Source organism: Dermacentor silvarum, chromosome 5 (genome assembly GCF_013339745.2).
Source record: "Dermacentor silvarum isolate Dsil-2018 chromosome 5, BIME_Dsil_1.4, whole genome shotgun sequence".
NCBI classification, from domain to species: Eukaryota; Metazoa; Arthropoda; class Arachnida; order Ixodida; family Ixodidae; genus Dermacentor; species Dermacentor silvarum.
In genome coordinates, this window is record NC_051158.1 from 163,106,592 (window position 1) to 163,125,961 (window position 19,370).

At 43.5% G+C, this 19,370-nt stretch overlaps 1 protein-coding gene across 1 annotated transcript in view; it reads right to left on the reverse strand.

Moving 5' to 3' along the window:
- Window positions 1-19,370, reverse strand: part of LOC119454524 (uncharacterized) — a 63,416-nt gene that overhangs the window by 18,013 nt on the left and 26,033 nt on the right. Inside the window, exon 3 of the mRNA XM_037716429.2 lies at window positions 16,092-16,210. Within this exon, the coding sequence (XP_037572357.1) occupies window positions 16,092-16,210 (119 nt within the window). The remainder of the gene's footprint in view (window positions 1-16,091; window positions 16,211-19,370) is intronic.

Below are 19,370 nucleotides of genomic sequence, written 5' to 3' on the forward strand. Positions count from 1 at the left end.
AATAGACGAGCACCAAAGTGGCAGTTAAACATGTCTGGAGTATGTCCGGTGCTGCTTGAAAAAAATTCGTCTAGGAGCGTTGCTTTGGATTCTTTTTATCTCCAGATAATGTGCCGCCGGCAATGTTCAAATTCTTATAATATACTTAGTTTGATGTGAGATTTAAATTGCACACTTTATTTTGCCGCAAGATTATCCGACACGACATTTTAATTTAAAAAATCAAAGGTAACGTTAATGTAACGACACGTTACAATGTTAGAAATGTAAATGGAACGCGTTCCATTCGCCTTAAAGTATCTTGTAACAGGAACTCGTTCCAAGATTGGGAAGGAACGAGGAACGAGCTTTCGTTCCTGTTTTAGAGGAACGTGTACAACGCTGCTTTGGTGAAATGTTTTTTTCCGCACGTTCCGCCTCCGTGCAAGTTCACCGCTGCGTTCTAACGGCGCTTCGGCGAGGCCAAATGAAAACGCGCTAAACGTCTGTACGCACTCGCTTGCCCACGAGTTCGTAACTCGAAGGAGCGCTCCGCGGCGTTCAATTGGACATAAATACAAGGGGTCAGGCAAGGAGACACCCGAAAGGCGAAGCACCAATGGCGATAGCAACTTAGTAGAGAGCTATACGGAGTAAGGATAGTAGTTTTATCAGCTGTATAAACTTGGAGATGCAGCAGCACCCGCAACGCGCAGAACTGTTGTCGACGCCGTCGCCGTTTTGCCCGCGTTCGCACCGAACGCGCGCGGCGTTGGTGACTGTTGCCAGGGCCTCTGGGGGCGGCTCGGAGGTTTTCGACGAGATCAGAACGGGAAACTCGTCGAGCAGCGTCGGAAGTCTTTACCACCTTCTCGCCTCGCAACGTTTTTATATAAATACACATTTGGTGCCACAGCTAAAGGGTCTAGTTTGCAGCGGAGAAGTGGAGAGGGTGTGGAGCTTGGCCTTCTTTTTAGGCCGCGCGGCAGCACATCCCTTCTTTCACTCCCACTTACCCCTCCCCGTTGGCGCTGAGCCGTGCTCCCTCAAGGGCTGCAGAAGATAGCGCCAACCTTTCCCTTTCCCTCAAGAACCACTTATCATCATCATCAGCAGCACAGGCTGTCGCGTGGAGGGCATCTTGCTCCTTAAATCGCTCGTCAATTTGGCGAGCAAATTCGTCTAGACGGCTAGTGAGGTTGGAGAATTGTTGGGTGAAGGCTTGGATGGCCGTCTGCACCACGGCCTGAATTTTGGCCTCCACGAGTTGTTCGAATTGTGGGGATAGGGCCGGGGGTTCACACGGCCGATGTTCGTGTGGCCGAGGAGGTAGTAGGAGTTGCAGCCCTCTTCTTGGCCGGCTGTTCGCGAGTAGGAGGAGAAGGTAGTAGGGGAGGGAGTTTATGAGCGGCCGAGATCATTGTCGCCGGGGTAGGGGTGAGTACCTGCAGGAAGGCATGCAGCTGCGACTGAAGGCGTTGGTTGGTGTTGTGGAGGGAGGCGAGCTGTGCGCGGACATGCAACATTTTCTAGAGGGGGTTGGCGGAGTCCTGGCAGACTACGTCTGCCCAGCTCACCTCACTGGTGTGGCGGCCGGGTTCCTGTGCAGGTGGTTTTTGGGGGACTGGAACTGGGGGTTGCGTGAGTCTGGTCCAGGAGTGGGATCAGGCCATAGGCTTGGTACGGTTGGAGGGCTGTTTCAGGAGATGGCTACGGTTTCAGGCTGTTTCAGATGTAGCACCTATATAGTACAGAGGAGTAGTAGAGGTGCTTGGGCACCCAGTCTTGTTTGAAAACTCTTATTCGAGGTAGTGGTGTCGGCGTTAATTTGTGGGTCGGGAGTGTTGATGAGGACGACGTGTTGGAGGGTGTTGATGATTACGGTGTCTGGCTTGGCCTCTTGGTAGGCGGGCTGCTTGCAGAATCCCATCGCGAAGCGCAACGCCGTTCACGGTCCGAAGGTTGAGGCCGCCACGGGGACGGAGGATGATTTTATGATCGTTGATGGGTAGCTTGGGGTGGCGTGGGGCAAAGAGTTGGGGTGGCCGGGGCCGGCTCCTCGCCAGAGCTTGAGGCGTAGATGGCTGCATACATTTCTCGGCAGCGGCGGAATTCGGAGTAGTGGTGGGGCGGGAGTTGCGAGTCGAGCTAGGATGAGTTGGCTAGGATGAGTTTATCCGGTCGTAGGGGACAAAGTCGGGTCTCCTCCGCGCCCCGCAGGCCCGGTTTCGATTCCCGCCCAGATCAAAATTTACCTATTTTTCTTTTCAAAGGGATCAGTTTACTTTGTTTACATGAACCTGCCTGCTAAATTTGTCATCAATTTTTTACGCGTTTTTACTCTTTGCCGTCAGCCATTTTTGGTAGCGTCATTCGGTCGCGCCGCCGACTACAACTACGGGTTTTCGCGTAATGGGGCATATAATGCTTTCGCATTAAAAAAGTGGAAAGGAATCGGCCCCAACACGGAGCCTTGCGGCACACCAGACGTAGCAGCAACATCATCTGAGCAACTCCCATTCAAAACAACTCTTCGACTTGTACCTGTGTCACACGGGTACATTTGGAAGGCCTTCCAGTCGACGGCCTTCGAAACGCCACAACTCTATCGACTCGAAGGAGTTGTCGCGCTGCTACACGGTACTTTTGAAAGGCCGTTGAGTGGTTCAGGCGTTTCTCGCAAAATTGTGTGGCACTGCGGATCTTTATTTTCGTTTTCATGTAACCAAAAGTTAAAGAACATTAAAACCACTTAAAAACGCTATAATTTATTTTATGTTGCGAAATGGCGGCGATATGACGGAATCCGGCAACACATCGAGTAGAGGGAGAGTGTACTAGACAACATGGAGGAAGGAATGAACACAAGCACGTCGCTGTTGTCGAGAGTATGTGCAGTTGGCACATATGAAGTGGCGAAAATAGTTATTGAATAATTAATAACACTTATGTATAGTATTTTTAGAGGATTTTGGTTGGATTTGTTCTTTCTAACCGTGAGTACGAGCACACTGTGAACGAGAGGGCATGTTCGCGCTGTTTCCGCTTCCGTAGCTCAAAGGCCATCGAGATTTCGATAGAGTTGTGGAGTGCTCCATTGACTCGATAGACTATTGACTCGATGGCCTGCGAAACCGCTCGTGTAGCAGTTCGAACTTGACCTTTGAGTCAACTGACTATCGGTTGGAAGGCCTTCCAAACGCCCGTGTGACACGGGTATTACTTACTTAACAACACGGAGTTACAGCCTGTATATTCATAAAAGTATTCACATGTTCATAGTACCGCTAATCTTACCTGGTCAACCTATTACCGCTAATCTTACCTGGCATATCGACATTAGTAACACTGCAGATCGAACGTTGGGTTATTGGCTCCTGTACATTTATAATGCCACCATCCTCTCTCATGTTACTATAGAAAACACTAATAGGAACAAAATTTGAGTATACATCCAATGTGTGAAATTCCATTGTATTTATTACCGCATTAGAACTCAAATTTACTCCACTCGTTTTATATGTTCAACTTATGATCGAATAGCTACTCTAACCCCAAATAAAGCTAAAGTTGAATTTGTAACCCGTAAACTGATACAGTGAAACCCGGATATATCGAATCTGAAGGAGATCACAAGAAGTTCGTTATATAGGTAATTCGGTATATAAAATAATAGGCCCTCAGGTAAGCGGTGGCTTACCGGTTAGTGCATCTGAGAGCCGCTAACTTACTGCACGCAACTTGGGGGAAAAAAGCAAGCACACTTTATTTACCCGCAAAAAAAAAAATGCTGGTTCACTTTCAACTTCATTGAAAAGTTACACTTGTAGCGGCCATCGCTTGCGGAAAATAAACTCGTGAATAGGCACTCAACCCACACGACGACGCCTCGAAAATCGGATATAATGAATGTTGACGTCCGAGGTAGCATGATCGAGGGCTAGCTGAACAGCCTGACGGGGCTCAACTGACTGCACTATCTCTTCTCCACCTCCAGGTGCCAGAATACCTCAAAGTGTACAAAGGAGTGCACTATGAGGTCTTCTGCGTGGCGCCACGTTTGATATATCGAATGTGCTGGTGAACGAGCGTTCTTTATACGCGTGCACCAGCCCGATACATTTGCATGGAATTTTCAAGGGGATTTTACAGCTGTTCGATATACAGAATAATTCGTTATAAGTTGGCTTGATATATCCGCGTACGACTCTACCTCCGTCACCATATATATGGCATCGTATTGATCAGCTGTACAAAATACGTATCAGATTTAGTCACATTAACTTCCTTCAGCTCTTTCTGGCCTCACACAGCCCTTGAATGGTATCGCCTCCCCAAATAAATCATAAAGAGTACAAATAAACGCAAGTTTCATGCAACATCAACTACCGTACGTTGTGTAATCTGAATTTGTTAATTACTTACTATGTTCCTTTTAAATTCTTTGTAAGGTCAGGTAATATGGTATAATTGTAAAGCTGCCTTCGTCGTGCGCACTGAACTTTTTTCCACGTACCACCAGCTAAAATTATATGATTAGAAACTTACTTTTTAATCATTGCATTATTTATTTAGCCTGCTTAACCCACTTCCTTCCGTAATGCCTTCGAGTGCTGACGGCGCAAATAAATAAATTATTAAACTGTAAAAAATATTTCTTGGATGAGAGGTGGTCACCTCCGGCAATGTTTCATCATCATCATCAGACTATATGTATGTCCATGGCAGGACGAAGGCCTCGCCCAGCGATCTCCAATGACCCCTATCCGGCGATGTATAAAATATGCGCATTATTTAAAGCTACATAGTTTAACACTACGTAGCTAAACTCAGTTATTCTTCTGAAATAACTAGTCAGTTGTTCCTCTTAGCCGCTTATTTTGTCTGTGCATGAAAGTCTCTCGTTTTATTTGCTCAAATGACAACCTAATTAACAAGCTTTTGAAACTTATATCGCTTTGGTAAATAAGTTGCTATGTGATTTTGGACTCACGCGCTAAAATTAAAAAAAAACGTACATTGCTTTATAAATGCAGTGAATGAAATTGCTGTGAGAAGACAAAGCCGTGTAATACATTTGAGCTTTTCATTACATGCCTATAGCCAGGAAGTTTATGCAACCAAATGATTGTGTATTGTTACATTCTCAAATTCCTACGACATTTCCCCTATGTGGAGAAGCCAGTTTAACTTTTAAATGATTGACAATTCGACTTTGTGATGTTTCGACCATATATTTGATAGATAGAAATGTGCATGACCAATAGGAACATATGTTGGAGGCAAAAATTCTTAGCAAATTTTGCAAAATAATCTGTGTTTACCAACTGAACAGCATATTTCTACCCTGGAACAGATAGGAAATTGAAATGAATCACGTGCATAAAACTTTGCAGTGAGAGTATTATGAAGTACAGTTTCAGTTTTATTTATTTCAATTTATGATATATGATAGTTGATGTGATGACTTCAATTTCCTGTTTTATGTTTAGGCTACTGACACTGCACAAACTATATTTTTTGTCATAACACGGAATACAGGCCCAGAGTGCGGCTCATAAACACATCGGGATAATGAGGTGTAATTTGTGGATACATTTCTCGCTATGGGTAATATAGGAGCCCCTTTCTCGCAAATATGTCTTGGTTGAGAGCGCGTGTGCTGAAAGTAGACTGATTGTCCTCGCTTTCCGTGCAGCTACCGAAGCGACTGTGACAGCCTTTCGCTGTTTAAAGGTTTAAGCCTTTCGATGCCAAGCACCTGAAATATACACAAACAACGCGCTTGTCCAGAACCAGAAAGGTCGCAAGCATCATGCGAAGGGAGGGATTACCCTTGTACGGGTTAGTTGCATCCTTGAGCAAAAAAGAAAAACCGGGGAGTGACAAGTCATTTTTAACGACGGGCTGTCACTCTTATCGTTATCACAAATGACGACTTGCGGCAACGTACTGCGCTTTGTCGGGAAGCTGTTGTGGTTCATTCTTTAGAAAGGGTATTTATTTTTTTCCGCAACGTAACTTACGTCATCGGGGCAGATTTTAAAACATAAAGGTCTTGGGTCAGGCGGTGGTACCTAGGTGACATGAACGCCCGAGAAAAATGGACTTGTACAGTCACTTTTTTTTGGAAGCGCTGATAACGTTGTAATTTTAACCACAATAGCACTTCGTACATGGTAATTTTCCTAACAGCTTAACAGAAGGCTAATCAGTCCTCATATTAATAAACTTATAACTTTTTACCAGAGACACTCTCAGATGACTTCAATATATTTACAATAAAGGGCTCCGTAATTTCCACCATGGCTTTACGTAGGTACGTTGGCGCACTTCATGTAATAATCCCAGTCAGCCTACTCACATATAGCACATTACTAATCACATCTACCATGGCCTCGGCTACATCCCAAGAAGCAATTTCCTACCTATTTTGATTACTTAAGACTCGGTAGGCTTAAGACAGGCAAAAATTGGAATAGGAATGCGTAGTATGGAATTAGTATGGAACCTACAGTGATCTAGAACGTATGCATTACACTCGAGTCTGTCCAGAATTAGACAATAACATTCATTTACTCTGACTATTCATCTATCATCAGTGTTAATAAACTAAACGCATGCTGTGCCGATCTTTCCCCCCACCTCACCCCAAATTCAGCTGGGCGCAGGCTACCACCCTGCGTCTGCTACAAACAAATACGTACCCTTCACTCGCCCGCCTTCACCTTACATTCCCTGAAGTCTACCGTACACCCAACTGCCGGTGCTGTGGCACTCACCCGGCTATGCTTCCGCATGTGCTGTGGGAGTGCCCAGCACTGTACACACAAATTAACACCACGACCCCCTCGTCGAGGTTGCGTGAGGATCTGCGGAGCTCCGCCCTCGACGACCAAACCTGGGTGACCCAGCATGCCCGTGAGGCAGCGGCGAGGCAAGCCCTCGACGTCCCCTCATGGGAGGCTTAGGCCCGGCCATCATAAAGTGCTGGCTCTACAATAAATGTTTATTCCTCCTTCTGAGCTTCTATCGCTAGGTTTGCGTCGTGAAGTCGCCTGAGCTTGCACAAGTTCTACAATTCTACGCTCCAATATCCCATCACCAAGAGCTCGGCGCTTGTCATCACGAATAAGCTAAAAAGCAACCTCGCCTTCAGAACGTATAGTCAGCGTCAGAAGCTTTCGTACCCCGGAAGGTGAAAATATATTTATATTTCTACGCCTTAGTCACGCATCGTAGTATTCGGATTTACAGCGTATACTGGTCTAGAGTAAACAAAACAAAAGTTTTGCATAGTTTTACTGGCTGCGGGGTAGCTGCGTTGAAGATGAACTTATTCGCAGAACCTCGGCCGCGTAAACTTTTGGCGGCGACTGTGCGATTGAACACCTGCATTTTCTTTATTCTGCACACAATTTTTTTTTAATGAATGGCCTTCCAGCCAACGTCATGCAGTGCTTACACCTGGTTAATTTTCAGGACAGCAGACTCAGACATGACTTATTAAGTAGAAGAACTGAACTATTATGTAGCACGTCATTATTATCACCAATCAGGTGTAATAAATATGTAAACAAATAAAGGATAATAACATTGCTTGTGAAATTTTACTAAAATCTCAGGACTACTTCAAAACTTCGCCTGTTCTTCTTGTGTACGTCCCTATACTTTCTAGCAAACTGAAAGGGAGAAATTCAAGGGTGAAATTGACATCTCTAGTGGCACCATGGCAGAAAAGGGAAGGTGTAGCTTAGTGGGCCCATATGAAAGGATCAGCTGCGATTGTGCTACTCACGCACAAGGAACGACACTTTTGTATTTTTTTACAGGCAATAAAGTGATAAATGGTGTCCGTGGAAGCTGGAGTGATCATGACAATACCACCGTACCGATATGGGTGATAAACGATTCTAATAATGGAACATTTCTGCAAACCTCACGGTCCTTTCTCACGTTTCTTCAATTGTCCAAACACGTTAAATTTAGCGTAGGAGAAAATTCTTACAGAATTACTGAAGAATTGTACCAGTAATTATATCATGGTGCTGCGATCTGATTCAGCAATAGAGTTAGTTAAGAACAGAACAGCAGAATGCCATAGTAACTTTGGTGATTCTAGCCGAAAAAAATGTCTTCTTGCAACGCTTTGTGGGCATAACTCAAAAAGGGTGTGGTCTGTGATTGGAATGGTTCTCTATTTTTACACGACAAACTACATTAACACGCCCCGGTGTCTTTTCGCATTATTTCCAATACTCCTCTGCGTACGTCGTGGTAAAAGGGTATGAAGACCATTAGTATTTCGGGAATTTCGTGAAGGTATATGGGAATGGTTCAAATGATAAGACACGTGCGCTGCATATTCAGGATAGAATGTTTATGTTTCGAGGTATTGGTTTGTACTAAGCAAAAAAGCTTGTGAAATAATTCGGACAGCCTTCATTTGCACCGAAGATCCGGTACGCAAAAATTATGCTTTGATATAATGCAAATATACTCCGTCAAATAGCTTCTGTATTCTTTTGTAAGAATACTACGTCTGGGGCTGCAGCCAAGTTTTCTACTTCTGCGTCTTTTAATTGCACACACGGGAAGCTATTTATTTTTGTGGTACGTTTCAGGCTGAACAAAAGTCGCACAAACACGCCTTTCCATGACATAGCTGAATAGGCAAAAATATTTCTTAGTAATGTCTTCTTAAATGTTTGCCTTAAGAAAGAAATCAACTTTGAAAACACAAAGTTGGGTTTATTGTCTAAAATACATTACACCTAAAGTGCAAAAGAAGTTTGGAAGCACGTTCGCATGTTCACGAAAGCAGCCAGACATTTTTTTTTAGGAAGACGTTGGTACAGTAGAATGAAACGAAACAAGAACCGCAACTAAATGACCTGCGTTTCGGAATATGCCATCTGGCGGGAAACCGCCAAACTAAGCAGCGACAAAGTGATAAAAAAAAATATAGCGGCGCCGCTGGCTTCGAACCTGCAAACTGCCAATCGTGGTATCAGCGATCCTAATCGGTGGTCGCGCAGAACGCTCGGCTATCGGTTTGAGTGCTGCCGGAGGCAAAAACTAGGTTTATATACGTACCACAATAAATTCTGCGACCTTGTTATGAAAACTGCGATTTTGGAACGACTTTTTTGCCATTTCAAGAGTTGCTGCTGCAACTAGCTGAAAGCCGAGTCATTGAAGTAGATAAATCCCCAATAATACGTCGATCGATGCAATAGGCTCATCGCAAATTGCTTTTTACTGGTCAAAAAAGCCTCCAAAATTTCGCCTTTTCCATAGACTCCCATACTTCGAACTTCGCCCGCAATTTGGAACGGGTTTTCTGTCGTAAGTAATGGTACCGCTTGCATGAGATGTCGGGCTAAGCTCCTAGAGCCTATTTCCACGGTAATATTTTGAAATATGGCTTCTAAGATTAGTTATTTGGGGAAAACGACGCCCTCCCATAGAAAATGCGCATGTTTTCAGAGGCGGCCGCTAGAGGCGCTGTTCGGCGATGTCCCAGATTCCTGGTATTGATATTTAAGAATGTGGCATATGGTACTGCACTAAACTCCAATAATATATTTCATGAATTGGGATTTTGCACTTTCGAGGATTTGTTTATCAGGACGGTTATTATTCGCCATAATTGGAGTGATGAATTTAAAGAGGCATACATTGCTCCTCGATTGTTGAGAGAAAAAAAACGTTTTAGAATACCCTATTCTGCTACTAAGTATGGAGAATCTAGAAGAATAGTATACATCCCAAAAATATTTAATGATTTGTCTGATGAATTCTTTTCTGCAACTTCAAAAAAACAGTTGAAGAAATTATTGTCGAAATGTTGAATTATTGTTCCCATTCGTTATTGCAATTATTTATGCTTTTGTATCTTTCTTTGCAATGTCATTGTCTGTTAATATGTAATTAGTACCAACTATTTGTCTGAAAGATGTTAAAAAATGAGTTATAATGTAAATATGTAACCACATCGCTGTACCGACTCTGCCGGGCCTAGTCACACAAGTCCTCATGAACTTAGACAGGCCCGTTTCTTTGTATTGCTATTGGATGTGTATCAATAAATTATTATTATTATTATTATTATTATTATTATTATTATTATTATTATTATTATTATTATTATTATTATTATTATTATTATTATTATTATAGCGCCGACCTAAGGCTATTTTTGTGTCTAATTTGAGCTCTGAAACAACCTCTTCCGACCTGATCAACCACTTAAAGGCGTTGAACATTTCTCCCCTCTCCTGCCGGCGACTTAGAACTAAATATCAATCGTATTCTTCTTTTCGTGTAGCCGTCGATGAAGAAGCCCTTAAGCGCCTGAACGACCCGTCAATGTGGCCAATGGGTTACTTGTTCAAGCCGTTCCGTGGTGTGCTACACGAAGACATGATCCATGCTACTGAAATAACAACCCCCAAGGATCAAAGTGGCGTGTAATTTGGACATTTTTTACCAAAACGCTCGCGGACTTCGCACCAAAGCACGCGAATTTTTTTGCAATGTAATCTCGTCTTCTTTTCCTATTTTTGTTATTTCTGAAACTTGGCTGTGTGGTGACAATTCGTCTTCAGACTTCTTTCCACCACACTACAACGTCTTCCACAGTGACCGGGACTTCAGTGGATCTCAACAAAAAGGTGGTGGCGTGCTGATTGCAGTTGACAGTTCACTGAGATGTGTACGGCGCATCGATATAGAAAGTGTACGGGAGTCGATATGGCTAGAAGTCAGCCTAGCCCGACGTGAAAAATTGTTGATTGGATCGTTCTATGTACAGCCGAATATTTCCTCCGTTTTGTATGATGAGGTCATCTCTTCCATTGAAAGTGTAATATCCTCCCATAGTAAGCACAAAGTAATTCTTCTTGGTGATTTTAATACACCAGGTATTGATTGGAACACACTTAGATATTCTCATTACAATCATTACACAGAGAATAAATGCAGCCTGTTGTTGGACTTTCTGTCTTTCTGTTCCCTTCAACAGCATAACTTAATCGCCAATTCCTGTGCCAACGTCTTAGATCTTTGCATCTCGAATGCTTAGGTTTTAGATGTCTCTCGTTCCGAAATCGTCCTTGTGCGTACCGATAAGTTTCATCCACCACTAAAGATAACTGCCTCTGTGTCAGCACTGAGGCAGAGCTCCTCCAGTGGCGTAAATGAATACCCACGCTTTGCTTTCAAGCGTGGTGATTATCTTGGTTTATATAATTCCTTGTCCACCACCGACTGGTCACTGGTTACCGACAAAAGCAATGTTAATGACCAAGTAGATCAGTTTACAGAGCTTGTTTTGAGCAGTATGCGCAAATACATTCCCCAGTACAGGCCTAGACGCTCTAGATATCCCCACTGGTTTTCGTCTGAACTCATAATTGCCCTAAAGCATAAAGATCGCGCACACCGAAAATCCAGAATTCCGTTGCCTAATGAGTACAGAGAAGAATTCCGCTTTTTTCGGGCTCTCTGTAAACGTCTCTATAAGCGGGATCAAGATTCGTATATGACATTCTTGGAAAATAGCACCTCCGACCGGCCGGCGGAATTTTGGAAGTATATCCGTAAGCGCTCCAATAAACATGGAGAGGGTTTTCGCTTACTTGACTCTAGAGGGGCAGAAGTCCAAGCAGTCGCGGATTGTTTTGCAGCCCATTTCTCTTCCTTATATAAAGATGCAGGTTTCAACGCTGGTGTCAGTCAGCAGCACACGACGGTTCCTACATCTAGTGCGGTGTTGTTTGATGAAGAGCTTGTCCACGAATGCCTTAAGCGCTTGAAGCCTTCCCTATCCTGCGGCCCTGACGGCATCCCCTCCGCAATTCTAAAAGCTTACGGCAGTATATTTGCTCCAGTATTGACATCTATATTTAATAACTCTTTGACTACTTCCACTTTCCCTCACATATGGAAAACTGCTCGTGTTTTTCCTGTATTTAAGTCTGGATGTAAATCAGATGTGTCGAATTATCGCCCCATTTCTCTTCAATGTGCTACGTCCAAGATTTTTGAGCTTGCTCTTCACAACATATTGTCTTCTACTGTGAAGAACTCGCTCATTCCGAATCAGCATGGATTTCTCACCGGCCGCTCCACTATCACAAATCTCTCAAGTTTCATGACACAGATCTCCATGCCGGTACTTCAAAGGGGGCAAGTTGACACCATTTATTGTGATGTCAGCAAGGCTTTTGATGTAGTCAGCCACTCGCTGCTTCTGATCAAGCTTACGCACTTTGATGTTCACTCGTCAGTTGTGAATCTCTTGCGCTGTTATCTTCTTGATAGATCGAGTTATATTAACGTCAATGGCCAAACATCTTCTTCTTACTTGGCAACTAGCGGCGTCCCTCAAGGGTCAGTATTAGGACCACTCCTTTTTTTTAATTTTTATTAATGACGTTCTTTCTGTTATTAGGAACTCTTCTTTTCTTCTATATGCCGATGACATCAAAATTTTAAAGAAAATTCACACTGTTGATGACTGTCGCGCCCTGCAGTCTGACCTGTTTTCCTTTTCTAAATGGTGCAAAGATAATAACCTTACCTTGAATGCTGCTAAGACCAAAGTCATGACTTTCACACGCAAAACAGCAAGTATTTCTTTTTCTTATTCTATATATTCTGTGCCGTTGTGTAAGGTCTGCGAGATCAATGATCTTGGTGTACTTTTTGATGCAACCTTACACTTTTCGGCTCACACTAAACGTGTTGCAATGCGGGGTATGCGCTCTCTTGGTTCTGTATGCAGACTATCGAGGGAAATCAAGTCTCCTACACCGTTCCGCAAATTATACACAACCATCTGTCTTCCTCAACTCGAATATGCGTCGGTCGTCTGGAATGGCTCTTCTAGATCCAACAGTGACATTATAGATCGTGCCCAGAAAAAGTTTCTAAGCATATATAATCACCACTTTGCAAACCTGGACATTGCACCCTGTACTAGCACTGTTAGATTGTTGTCATTGCCCTCACTTCGCGACCGACGTAATCGCGCTGACCTTCTGTTTCTCTTTAAATTCCTTCACGGTAACCTCACGTGTCCCGAACTTCTCAGCTGTGTCATGTTGCGCATCCCACGCAAGATCACCAGAGAACATAGACCTTTCCATGTTCCTGCCTGTCATCACGAACACTCAATACAGAATCTTTATAACGCTTACTTTCGTGAACTTGGTATCTTTCATAACTCCTTGTAATCGTTCTTTTCCGAGCTTTGCCTTGTATTATAATTTCTTGTATTGTTCAAGTGCCCTTCTCCTGCTTTTTCTTTTGTATTTACTTTGCGCTTTGTTGTCCGTACTCTCTTCTTTTCGCAATTTTAATTTTTATTCATTTATTTTTTAATGATTTTTCCCTGAGTGTCTTGTTTTTGGTTTGCAATGTATGCGTGCGCCAGCACTCAGACCTTAGCGTTGTTCCTGGGCACGTTAAATAAACATGATTGATTGATTGATTGATTGATTACTATTATTATTATTACTATTATTATTCATGACGATGGTGGTGATGATGATAAATGAAGCCAAAATTTAGAAGCCGATTTAACCTCTCGTTATCGAACGTTGCCGCTCCAGCGCGGCTTTCGTAATTTATACGGTTCATCCTCACCTCCAAATCACCCAGGTAGGCAGACTTCAACTAGACGTTGCATCGTCTTCAAATTTTTCATTAGATTATGATTATGATCCTGTTGAATTATGAATGATTATGAAAGATTATGAATGATAGTTTGCGGCGTACCTATCTGTGCCGAACCAAGCTGACGACAGAGACGTCAACCTTGTGTTTCTGAGCAAATTCATGTGAACCAAAAGCACTGAACTTAGGATAGATCTGTGATTTGGAAAACACACCCGTTCTCTTAATAGAAGCCATCTATGTCGCCTCCGTGATGCTCATGGCATATTGAAATCTTCAATACTGCCATATCATTGGCGCCAGCAGTCTGCTGTAGTTCTATTTCAATTCAATTCAATTCAGAAAGAAAGGAGCATTCACGAAAAGCTAATGCAGCGAGTAGATTGACGAGGTGGCGGCCCCCTCCAAATGACAACAACGGGCAGTTGGCGGAACAAAAACAGAGTATATAGTGAAGATGTTGCAAAGAATCTTCAAATTTCTTGAGCACAGGACTGAGGGACAACCATAATGTCTAACCAGCAATTCTAACGGGATGAAACAAATTCTACAAAAATAGATTACGCGACAATGTAATATGGTGACATATCAAACAGTTCAACAGTTAAAAGGATGACAGAGCAAGAAATACGAAGTTCGATAAAACCAAGGAGAAATAAGATTTGTTACAATCACATGCCACGAACTTCTTGCAATGATATGTTTGCAAGGTCGACCCCATTTTGTTCTTGCAAGTTATTTCGAATCGAATCATTTGTTTGGCAAAGTTTGTACGAGAAATTGTTCCATGCCATAGTTCCGGATTTTTCTTGCGACATGAAATTACATTACGATTTACAGATAAGACAAGCACGGTGTTACATGCATCTTGGGTCGTTCGTATTTTTGCCCATATCTCCATACTTTTCATACAGGTGCGACTCTTGTGGCAACACAGAGGCGCACGGGAGCCCCCCATAGCTCCTAGGGAGGGGGGAGGGGGGTATTCTGTAATTGTTCATATAGTGTACATGTCCACGTCTGCTGCTAAAGTGCTGATTGGCTGGGCTGGGGTACCACCGAGAAAAAGACAGGCGCCCTAAGCCCATCTCGTCCTCACTGGTTCAGCACCAGCCAGTCAAGAGCGGCCAAAAGGGACAGTCTACTATGTGGAAACTTGCAGAATACCGCCTTGGAGACACATTTTCTCATAACCCGAGTGGCTTTAGAGCATTTTACGAGGATGTACGTTGCGTTCATCAGAAACTCTACTATCCTCCTGTGATGCGTTGTCACAAGAAGTTGCATTTCTATCACTATTATTTTGCTCTTGCATAGCGTGAGTTATAGCAAATTTTCAATGTGCTTCAGAAGAGTATAACTTTCAGCCAGTTGGCGATGGCATATTGGAGTACGGTGAAGCGCGATGGACGGGACAAAGGAATACGAGACAGACGGGGCAAGTGCTACTAACAACTATGAGCGTATGAAAATTTCGCTCCAGCAGTGCAATTCGCGCATTCGCCCAAGGCATTCTGAAACCAGCAACAAAGAGAGCAGGCGCAAAAACAAGGCGATACGGCAAAATTTGCATACAACGCAGGCAAAATCATTTCGTGAAACATGATAATTGGGAAGCATGTGCACGCTGTCCTTAGCGCACAACTTCCACAAGAGGCATGAAAAACAAAACAGAAGTCAACGAACCAGCTTAGCTGTGGCCACCCATGAATCGATCTTCTTTGTTTAAAAGTGCCACCGAAGCCACGCTAACGCACACGTCGGATCCACAATCTTCTATTAGCATCGCTCCCAGGCGGTCACGTTCTAATTGCGGTTTTCCACGGACTACAACTTCCGCATTCTTCAATCTCGGTTAGCAACCGCAACGTTTGCAGCGTCAGGAGAGATATCCTGATTTAAAACACCTAAAGTGCTGTCGTAGACTGTCGTTGAGGCACTCTGTCCCAAGTAAACACGACCACAGCTTAAAATAATTCTGTACACGACACAAGTAGCTCATGTGACATACTGAAACTCGTGCTTCGTCGTACACTATCTCCTTATTTGACTTCCCGTGACGTGTTTGCACAGTTGTGCCACCTTGCATGGCGCAGAAAGCAAAAGATCCTGAAGTCAAGAAACAGAAGAAGCTCAAATCAGCCAAGGATAAATCGGCTGCACTGATTCCCCTTGATCAGATGGATTTCCATGTATTGCAGAAGCAAGTGACGGACATTAAATCAGACACTCTAAAAGAATTTTTTGCCGTCAAAACACACAAAGAGCTGTGCCCCTTAAGAACCATTGTCTCCGAGAAGGGGAGCGATTTCTGTTTACAAAAAATGCATTACGAAATAAATGCATATATGCAGTACCAAATTAAGCGCTTAATATAGTTTAGCCGTTTTGCTAGGCGGTCAAAAAAGCCAGTTTCTGCCATATCTCACCTCGATAAGGGATGTGCAGAACTCCACCGCGGATGCAACGTTGTTGGAGTCTTTGGTGACTCGATCGCAGATGCGGAACCCCAGCCATTGCATTTGAAGAGTGTTCAGGCCATCCGGGTCTACGGGAAAGCATACGCGATCAAATTATACGTTCCCGTCAAAACGAAAGACTGAAGAGCAAAACACAGCATTGAAAATTACAAAACTTTATGTATATTTTGCTGAACTGAAAACGAGGGGCAACCGGTGGTATATCCGGCAGTAACTGCATTAAGTTGCTTTGTCGCCTCCAGTCCGTTTCCAAGGGTATTTTATTTGTCATCGTACTGAAGCTGTCGAGTTGCGCGAAAGAACAATATCTGTACTATAACATGGATCTATAACATGCACGTGTATAACAATACACGTGCATCCAATATTGCACAACCAAGGTACAGGCGCCAGACACGTTCCTCGTTCACACTAAAACTCCTTTGCCGAGAGCATATTTGCCGGTGCACTGGCACGTCAACTTTTCCGCCTTGTCGCTGTTTCTTCAGCGTGATACTCTTTGACATTCATTACGGCCTAATGAACATTGTGATACCTACCAAATGACTGCGTCTGATGCTCGAATAACAGGCTCAAATTTTGCAGTGCATTTTCGACGTGGACAATAACCAATAACGTCTTTGCGTTGCCCTCAAAAAACAATTTCGGACAACGCGTTACGCTCGCCCAGTGTCCGAAGTCTGTCTATACGTGATACCAGTACCGACCCTGGCCGTGACTTGAGAAGTAAGGGCCAAGCAGAAGCACAGACCGTGGCCTGCCAGACGAGGCGACACGCATGGAACGGCGCGCACGTCATCTCGGTGACCCCGTGCAGAACGAGAACAAACAACTCGCTTAACTAAATAGAAAAAAATCTGTAAGAAGCTTTTATAAAGTTCGAAAGCGCGTTTTTTGGTAAGTAAATTTAGATAAAATCCGCAGGCTAAATACGCAACCGTTAAAAAGGCAAAATCTGACCAAGTTGGCGGGACACTCGAGATACGCCGTAGCAAAGCGAAGCTTGCGGTCGAAACGTCATTGAAATTCGTGCTGCGTCAACGCCGGCCGACGCGGGTAGGTGCCCACGCCAAAATTTTGCGAGAAGTTTTGGTTTTCCAACATCTTCGCTTAATGAGAGATGGTGGGTGAATTGAGTCAAGTCGGTTTAGCATTATCTTGTAAAAACTATTTTATATGTAATCCTCAAGTTTATCATGCTGAATGGGGATGCCCTTTACATGTATATTCAATAGCTTCTTTCGACTCAGAACCTTTAATATTTTCTGTTTAAGATTTCAATGTACCTTTTCTGAGAAATTACTGACCGGATGAGAAATTAAATTGACCAGCCAATTCCACATAGTACTATGTTCAAACGTAACTTTGGTTTAATTGTACAGGCATCAATAGACAAAAAAATATTATTCACACTTATTGTTACTTATAAGAGGATAAATGGGAGATTTAATTTTATTCCCTTACTTGCTATAATAATGTTTTAATATTTTATGTTCTGATTGTTGATAATACATTTAACGAAAAGTTGTAAATGATTCGCTGCAATCTGACGAATAGATTTCAGAAGCGGCACATTAAATTTTTTATAACCCAAAACTGGCATTTTGAGAAAACCACGCTATCAGTTTCCATGTTTAACCCAAGAGTTAAAGGTGGAACCAGAATGAATATAAGTTCTAGTTTTCTTTCCTTCAACCACCTAAGCTTTAATGATGAATCATATTTTCATTCTTCAACCTTCATTGCTATGCGTAGAGCTGCAAAACACTGTTTTGCCAACCCTCTCCTTACCAATACAGGTCGAAGCGATCTCAACGAAAACAGGTTGTTTTGTTTGATGCCAAGTGCACTGAGAACAGCATTTTAAGCTGCATATTGCTCACTGTCCAGTGCGCATGCGGTTTCGGCGTTTTTAGGATACATCATCATCATCAGCCTATATTTTATGTCCACTGCAGGACGAATGCCTCTCCCTGCGATCTCCAATTACCCCTGTCTTGCGCTAGCGTATTCCAACTTGCGCCTGCAAATTTCCTAACTTCATCATCCCATCTGGTTTTCTGCCGACCTCGACTGCGCTTCCCTTCTCTTGGTATCCATACAACAACATAGACAAATACGTGGGTGAAATTCGTGAAACGTAAACAAAGCAGTCACGGTGACGCAATACACTATAGCAGCCCACTCACTGTGAAACTTTGCAGTGACAGATAACAAACGCACCGTACACTGAATGTCTTTTACATATCAAGTCGCATTAAATGACACTTGTAAATCAGCCGACCAAAATGGCTAAGACAACATGAAAACAGAAGCAGCTTGTTCTTAAATACATTGGTTTGCAAATTTAGCGGCATTTTTAATTGATTGGAATGGTCGTGCACGCTCGCTATTGTTCTGCCATGTTCCTCGGGATTTGTATAATTTATTTTACACAAAAACCTAAAAATCATCTTCTTGCTTTGTTTATCCTACCATCCCCTCTTGAAAACGTGTCCTTTCTACCTGTAGCACGCCACAAGCCCTGTGACACATTTTTGTGTTTTTAGTGTTTGCACGGGCTCCTTCACCACTCTTACCGGAACAATGACTTTAAGCGTCATGTGCTGGCTGTCATGCAATGAGATTTCATTGCGATAGGAATTAAAGGGACACTCCAGGCACATTTCTACCGTCGCCGTCGCCGTGAGGTTCTGAATAAAATCCAACGGCGATAAAATCGTCGCAGTGCGCGTGTGAAAGCGTGCCAGGTTGAGCCGGCGATCGCGTTTTAATCTCGCGTATGCAATGGAGGGAAGCGGGAAAGAAGCGCGCCGTCTTTCATCGCGTACAGCACTTCGGGAGGACGGTAGGGAGGGAGGGGGCGCGTGGTGGTGAGTTTTCACGGTTTTGTGAGGTCGCGTGACAGACAGGCGAAGTGGGCGTAGCCAGAAAACATTGGACCAGTATAGCAGATGGCTAATGGTGAAAAGGCGTCGAATCAGGGATGATTTTTTTTCTTTTGTGCGGTTTAATCGTGCATAATCAGTGTGTACACGTCATATCAGATGGGAAGCTATCGCGGTTTTCGTGACGTCGCGTGACAGACAGGCGAAGTTGGGAGTGGCCTGAAGATGCTTTGACCAATCGTGGAGGCTGATTGCATAAATTGGAATCAAAACAGTTTGCAATCATTTTACGTAATATCGCCCCAGCTACAAACCCAGAAAACGCCTGGTTCCGTAAATT